The 8,060-nt window shown below is 32.2% G+C and overlaps 1 protein-coding gene across 2 annotated transcripts; it reads left to right on the top strand.

The window, feature by feature from the left end:
* Nucleotides 1-790: 790 nt before the first annotated feature.
* On the top strand, nt 791-5,695 carry LOC105785760 (uncharacterized). Of its 2 annotated transcripts, none has more exons than XM_012611912.2 (8): nt 791-1,006; nt 1,901-2,107; nt 2,294-2,430; nt 2,664-2,748; nt 2,881-3,294; nt 4,174-4,511; nt 5,035-5,249; nt 5,330-5,695. In XM_012611912.2, exons 2-8 carry the CDS (start codon nt 1,951-1,953, stop codon nt 5,337-5,339), a joined length of 1,356 nt encoding a protein of 451 aa, XP_012467366.1. In that variant the 5' UTR covers nt 791-1,006; nt 1,901-1,950; the 3' UTR covers nt 5,340-5,695. The 2 variants fall into 2 exon arrangements, with proteins under 2 accessions (XP_012467366.1, XP_012467364.1); XM_012611910.2 differs by having other exon boundaries at nt 1,770-2,107.
* Nucleotides 5,696-8,060: the final 2,365 nt, after the last annotated feature.

The following is an 8,060-nucleotide window of genomic DNA, read 5'->3' as shown; positions in this document are numbered from 1 at the left end:
GATGTCACAAATTAACTCGACATCCACTTAAGATTGATGACAACACTTTGTGATAAATAATTGCATTCATTTAGTATTCTTAATTTGGTGTATTCATGTGTTTATGTTTCATTTTACTTAGAATTTAATTTGATATTTTATTTTAAGATTGTACATATTTCATTTATTATTAATTAATTTTAAATTATACATTTCATTATTTATTATATATTATTTTTAACACAAATCTATATTCTATATAATAGAATTTTAGTATTTATATTAATTTTCATTATCAAAATGAAGTTTCTCATAAAACTATATTATCGAACAAGCTAAATTTAGCAAATAAAAGTGTACATTAAAGGGGTGGGGGGTGGGGGTGGGGGTGGGGGTGGGGTTGTCATTAGGGTTAATTAGGAACTACGGAACTAGAGAAAAAATTTGGGCTCACGAAATTAATTTAATAAGTATAGGCATCCTTAAAGAAACAACATAAAAATTGTAAGCGCCTGCGGACGTAAAATAATATTTAAAAAGGGAAAGAAAAACAAATTAAAATATCTCCCTCCACTCTAAATTAGAAACGTCTTCAGCGGCGTCGTTTTAAGCTTGGTTGAGCTCAATTCCTACTCTCCCAATCGTAATCACTCGCCATGTCTTAAGGCCACGTTATCCAATTAAGTATTGTGCAGCGCGTACCGTCCTTTCAACATCAATCGCGAGTAGGTGATTTTCTGATAAGAAATTGTATTTTGAAAAATATTTTAATGAAAAATAAACTAAAATTCCATTTTTATTTTATTTTTCGATCTAACCTATTACTCAGGCAAAAAAGAAAAAAAAAAATCGATCCTCCTCTTCGTTTTCCCTCTCTTTCCCCGTCTTTGGAGGGAAAGCAAATTTCCAAAGAAACCAAAACACCCAAAACTAAGCTCCTTCCTTCTAATTCTAACAAAATTTAGGGTTCTACTTACTCATTTTTGCACCTCTCTTTGTCTCCATTTTTGTTATTTTATCTTATCTGGTAAGCAATTTTCTTTCTTAGCTTAAGTTACTAAATAGCTCAAGTTCGTTGGTTTAGTTGTTGCTAACTGCTTTGTTTCCATGAACTTTCTTTCTCTCTAGGGTTTAAATTTTCGTTCATGCAAACACTATTTTACATTAACTTAATTGCTCCGTTTTTGTACTGGTTCGACGATCCTTGTTGGAATGAATAGGGTTTAGTTGATTTGATGCATTTCTCTATCTCTGGATTTTGTTTGCAAAAATTTGTAGCTTTAGTGTTCTATTTGGGGGAGCTGGTGTGTGTTAGGGTTTTAAATTTTTGTCCTCATTCGATGATTTAAGTGGAATGGTTTGCTCTAGTTTTCTTCATCCAAATCTGCAATGTTCATTCTGGATAATGTCCTATTATGGTTTTCATGTAGATGTGGATTGTTTTCACACTAGTAATTTGCTGTTCTTTCGGGTCCTTTGTATTTATCATGTTGAAGTTGGCTTGAATGTTGTAGGGAAGTTTGAATTCTTAAGGGACTATTGTGTGGTAAGTTAATATTCCAGAACCAGAGCCTGGATTTTGTACACAAAAATTAGGTGAAGAATTCTGGTATGATCTGGTTTTGATTGTCAACGATTTTAAATGGGAAAGGCTCAGTTGTTTTTTTTTTTTTTCACGAGATTGCTTACATATGCTAGGAGTCTTTCAGGATAATTTGCTTTATTTAAAAAAATATTTTTAAATAAAAGTTACTAAAGATTTTACATGGCTTTTATTTTAATTGTTTCAGTCTACAGTAAACAGCCAGAACGTAGTATGACAGATTGACAGAAGTTCAATTTATTTCTAAAAATTTTAGTGTATTCTAAATGCTTTGAAATCTGAATCATAACGCTGGACATTTAAATTATTTATTTCAAGTACGCTGGGTAGTGATAGTATCCTGAAGATTGGGGTGAACTCTTGGTCCAATGCAAACAAAGAAAAGAATTTCTGGAAGAAATGCTTCCCGAGATCATACCAGTCCCAAGGCTTCAAGAGCTGAGAAGAAGATATCTGAAAAGGTACAAGGTCCAGAGAAGAAAGTAACAGAGCTAATTACATCTTCTGTTAGGAAGCAAAAACCTGGTATGTTGCTAATTTTATCTCATTATTCGTTTAATTAGAAGGCAAATGTTGCAGTGATAATGCTTTACATGTTCTTGATTTTGGCAAAATTAAAATTCTTTTGATAGTTTTAATTTGTGGTTTCCAAGTCAAAGTCTGTATTTAACTGTCAAATTTGCTATGTTTATAAAATTTATGAAATTTCAGCCAGAGCATTCCCAAAGAAAAATGAAGTGCCTGATGGAGCTACAAATTTAAATGCTAGATATGGGTTGTCGCATGATGATGCTTCTGATGCTTGTCTGGGGTTTGATGTGGTTAATGGTGCTCATGTAGATCAGAAGGTAATTTGTCTAGCTCTTTTCTTATTTTCTTTATATTATTTAGCCTCTTTGTGGTTGCAACGGGATGGGAGTGATTGACTATGACGCTTTATCTTAATTTTACTCAAAATGACTTTTGCCTGTGTCAGTTAATTAGGAAGATGTGAAGTTCCTATGAGAAAGCAATTAAAGAAAAATAAAAGGAAACCATCTATGCTGTTGAGATTTTGCTTATTTCTTTAATTGTGTTGCAGGGCACTGATCACCATATGTCAGGTACCATATTTTCCCCTGGCTTTCACATATCTAAGATTTGCGGATCAGAGATTGCAGGTGCAGGTAGGTTATTTGTGTGTGTTTGCACGCATATGAATTGTAAGACCTATTATGCGCTCTTTCTTTTATGTGATCTTAATGCATATATTAATTATCCTATTTAGTTTGACTTTGTCAAATTCTTTTGGAGGTAAGACTCAAAAATCCATCAAGATCGGGGAATGGAGGATTCACAGGTTGATTTGCTGGGTGCTAATATCACTGGAGAAACTCTTAAGTCTACTTCTGAAGCAGAGATGCTTGTTGTGGACACGGATCCTGTGATTTGTACTGCAGATTCTGGAGCTGTCCTTTCATCTGAAGTTTCAGCCATATACCTGGCTATGAAAAACTCAAAATTGGAATGTATTGATGAGTATGGTCAAGATTCTATGTCAACTGATGTTTGTGTGGAGGATGAATACTATGAGGAGTTTGATGACTTTGATCCTTACTTGTTTATGAAGAACTTACCGGAGCTGTCATCTGTTATTCCTGCTTTCCGGCCTGTGCTGCTACCCAAGCAGACCAGAAGTTGCCCTCCTACCACTCTTGTCTTGGACTTGGATGGTGAGAATACTTTTGGATAATTAAATTGGATGAACTTTTATGCTTCCAGTTGCAATTTTCTCAGTACTTTTAAAATCTGAATTCTGACCCTTAAGTCTTCAAACAAGTTGTCCTGTCATTTCTGATTTAAATATAAAGCTAAAACTTGTCCAGTCTAAGAGCTTGAAAGAAGATTTAGCTAATTATGTTATAGTAATTTCTAAAACATAACAGCAGAAAAATCTGACTCTTAATTTCTGCTTGGATAATTAGCTAATTATGTTATAGTAATTTCTGCTGTTTATGCTGCTCATCGTTTTTCTGCTTCCAGTCAATTTTGTGGCAGCATCTGTCTGCACTAATAAGTCGCAAAATCTGGACTGTAAACTGAATATTTCTTTGCTTAGTGCGTACTGACACAATGTGTTATGGTTGGAATATTTGGGAAAAGTATGTGCCCAAAGAGAAGTTTTTTCCAATGTTGTTTGAACCGGACTGGATTGGTCAGTTGGACCAAGAACTGGATGGGTACTGGTCTGTTTAGAAGGGTTAGACTTATTGACCTGCAAACTGTACGGACCGGTTGAACCTGTTTTTCCCTTTTTCTGAATTTTTTAATAATTTATTTAATCAAACCGGATGAATTAGTCGGACTGGGAACTGGTGGTCTGACTGGTTTGACTACCGGTCCAATTCTGTAAACCTTGGCTCTTTCCCTTAATATTTAAAGCATATCTGAACTTACAACTGCCTTTTTACTTAATAAATTTGAAGACCTTTTTAAGTATCATTAGTTAAAAAATTTAAGACCTTTTTAACATTTTTATTTAGCAATGAATTTTCTGCTTATAATTGTTTGTGATTACCTTGGGGTATTGACTCAATTGTATTGCATGGCAGAAACTTTGGTTCATTCCTCACTGGAACCTTGCGATGATGCAGACTTCACATTCCCTGTGAATTTTAATCTCCAGGAACACACAGTTTATGTTAGATGTCGTCCTCACCTGAGAGATTTTATGGAAAGAGTTTCTGGTCTTTTTGAGATTGTTATATTTACAGCAAGTCAAAGTATTTATGCAGAGCAACTTCTAAATGTGCTCGATCCAAAGAGGAGAGTATTTCGTCATCGTGTTTTCCGAGAATCATGTGTTTTTGTGGATGGCAATTACCTTAAAGATTTGTCAGTCCTTGGCCGTGATCTGGCACGTGTAATCATTATTGACAACTCTCCACAGGTACTTTTGGGGCTCCTCTCTTTCATGGACGTTGTCCAGTGCTTCTGCTGAGCACTAAAAAGAAGAATAATGAAATAGCCAAAAAAGGCCAAAATAGTTATTTTTAAATTCACTAATGTACACCCAGCATGTATGCCATGGCATTAGCATTAAGGGAATTGAGTTTTTTTATGGTTCTGATAGATAAATAATTAGGTATAGACGCATCAGTATGTATTCTTATTGGTTATTATATTTGTGTGGTCGACTACACTTTGGCATGAAACTTGAGGAAATCCTTGCAATCTTTTTATGAATCTTTTGTATTTTGGAAATTGGTTAATAGTTTCCTCGAGGAGAATTTGAAGCAAGTATACATTAATCCTTCTCATACTTGTCCATCGGTCGGCATCTTATACTTTTGGATATGCCTAGGTTCAATCTAATATTGTGATGCCAATTTCTTATGGAGTTGTGCCATGCATAAGGACATGATAAACATTGTTTCTGAAATTTAACTCAGGTGTTTTTTGGCTTCTCTTAGGCATTTGGGTTCCAAGTGGACAATGGAATACCAATTGAGAGCTGGTTTGATGACCGTTCAGATCAAGAACTGCTTCTACTTCTTCCCTTTTTGGAGAGCTTGGTCGGAGTTGAAGATGTGAGGCCAGCTATTGCAAAGAAATTCAATCTTAGGGAGAAAATAGCTGCAGCTGTTTATCCAACTTCAAATTTGAACAGGGTAGACCCATTTGAAAGGTGAGATTTATGATGAAATTGGAGTGCAAATGCAAGCTATATAGTTTTGAATAGGGACTGATTTTGATCCTTTATCATAGACTGTTATGACCGTTTTGTTGAGGCCTGAGCCTAACACTGGCAAGGGGGGCCTTGGAAAATTGATCGAGACTTGAGATGGGAAGCGTGGGATTCAAAATAGAAAGGAGAGAAATAAGTGAAGTGTAGTTGGTGTGTTGGACAGTGAAAAGATTTAACATAGGTGACCGTGTGCAGAACTGCTTTATAGCTAACTTTCATCCAGATTGAATGATGTTATCCCAGAAAATATATATTATAGTTATGTGGATTAAAAAGTGGTTAAAAGTATCAGATAAAAAGCAGCTGCTAAGTTCAATTGGACATGGATATTGTATTTTTCTACAATTTGGCAATTTCTTAATTTTAATATTGCTTAATTATGGATTCTTCCGAGTATCAGTGCCCTTTTTGCCAAATGCTTGTGTTTAGGTAGAGATGAGCTAAAATAACCTCTTTTTGCCAATTGAAGCTCAATTGAGGTTTTTTGTTTTTAATCTGTTTTTGATCGATTTGTTTGATGTGTTTAAACTCACTTGATAAGGGTTTCTTCCTTTGGATGGCTGACGAGATTGCCTCCAATGAGGTTAAAAATAGCATTAGTGGTGATTTTAGTTACTATAAAGGTGAGATTAAATATTATAATGGTGAGATTAAAATTAGCAGTGAGATGTATGTTGAGTTCAAATGTGGTTGTGAAAAGATAGGAAATGAAAATGACTATTAAGGGTATTAGATTAAAAATAATATACAATAAAAGTTTTAAATTATTTTATTTTTATGAAATTATTAAAATATTTGAAATTTTAATTTTAATTATAAAATAATACTATGTATCATAATATTTTTATAAATTGTTTTCTAATTATTTTAAATTATTTATTATATTAAATGATAAATAATTTTAATTTTTTAATAATCGATTAAGTTCTTAGTCAAGTATTATTTGAACAAATAAATAAAACCATATTTAAATCAATTTTTAAAGTACGTAGTTGGATGGAGATTATTTCTAACTTTAAAGTTGAAGAAAGAAAGAACATTTTAAAGGTAAGGTAAAGTTTGTTTATTTTGCTATCAGTCTACTCATTGAACTTAAAAAGTTCTAGTTGAAAGTTTCAGCACCAACTGCTCAAACTCAACACACTGGTGTTTATCTAATTATTAAATTGTTGTGAAATTGACTGGGAGAAGGGTCCAAACGTACCTCACTGATGCCTACTGGCCATCCAAAGGATGCTAAGTTCAGGTAAAATTATATAATAAATTTACATTCTAATTTTATTATTTATTTATTTGTTTATTTATAGTAAATATATCAAATGTTTGACTATGTCGTAAGTTTTCTTGAGTTGGATGTTAAAAGAAATCGAACATTGCATGATTCATTATCGCCTAGTTGGAATTTAAGTTTGAATTGATAATATACTATATTTGGTTGGAGTATTATTTTTATATATATTTTAGTATAGGATAAATTGTATCATTAGTCACTAAATTATAAATAAGTTCTCATTTTGATCACTTAACTAAAAATAATTACAATTTGATCACTGAACTATTTGAAAGTTTTCTTTTAAGTTACTGAACCGTTAAAATCGATACTATATGACTTTCTCTGTTTGCATTACTTGCAACAACTAGAACCTCTATCCTCCCTTCTCTTTTACAATTATTATTATTTTCATGAAACAACTTTGGACGTCTCGTATATGGGAAATCAAAATTTAAACAACTGTTTTCTTTGATCTTCGACATTGATCGTCAGATCGACTTGGATCTAAGATACATTCTTCTACTCATATATGGATACCAATCCATCGTACTAATCGCCGAATTGTTGTTTAGAGCTCATTAGTGGAACTTAAAAAAAAACCTTAAGAACCTAGTAACTTAAATAAAAGTTTTTTAATAGTTCAGTGACTTAAATGAAAGCATTCGAATAGTTCAATAATCAATTTGTAACTTTTTTTAGTTAAGTGACCAGAACGAAAACTTATCCATAGTTTAGTGACTAATAGTGTAGTTTACCCTTTATTATATGAGTTAGCAATATACTAATTCAATTGATAATATTTAGCTATTCTCATAACTTATTTTTAACAAAGAGAAAAAAATTGCTTATTTTGAATAGATCTTATTTTTTACAAGAGTTTTTCTTATCTTTTAATTTTAAGTTTAAATTTGTGTTAATTTTTTTATTTTTGTCTAAGTATTATAATACATATATAATAATTAAATTGTTTGCTCATTTTATTACATTAATAATAATAACCAAATGATATATTAATGTGTTATATTCGAGTAATTAAAGTAAATATAAAACTTTTTTTGTCAATGTAATGATTAAAATTCTAGAAAATGTATAAATATATTTTAAAAAGGACAGAAATAGGTCAAATTTTTGAAAATTTATGGGAATGGCCGATTTTGGTAAAACGCTAGGGGAAACCCAAAAAAATGCTTTTAGCTGGAAGCGCTTTTTGTGTGTCACCAATAAAACGCTTTCAGCTGGATGTGTTTTCAGATATTGACAGAAAAATACTTCCAGTTGGAAGCGCTTTTTGCCACATCAACACTAAAAGTGGCAACACCTATAGTTTTTTTTTTTTGGTGCCACCTATTAATGTGGAAATATAACTTACAAAATAGGCATTTATATAGACCCAAAGTCTCATTTCCCTTATTTTATTAAGTAATATAGGATATGAGATATGAGATATGTGTATATATGGACTCATGAATAGATTTAAT

The sequence above is a fragment of the Gossypium raimondii genome, chromosome 1, assembly GCF_025698545.1.
Source record: "Gossypium raimondii isolate GPD5lz chromosome 1, ASM2569854v1, whole genome shotgun sequence".
Taxonomy (NCBI): domain Eukaryota; kingdom Viridiplantae; phylum Streptophyta; class Magnoliopsida; order Malvales; family Malvaceae; genus Gossypium; species Gossypium raimondii.
This window is presented reverse-complemented; position numbering and strand designations above follow the sequence as displayed.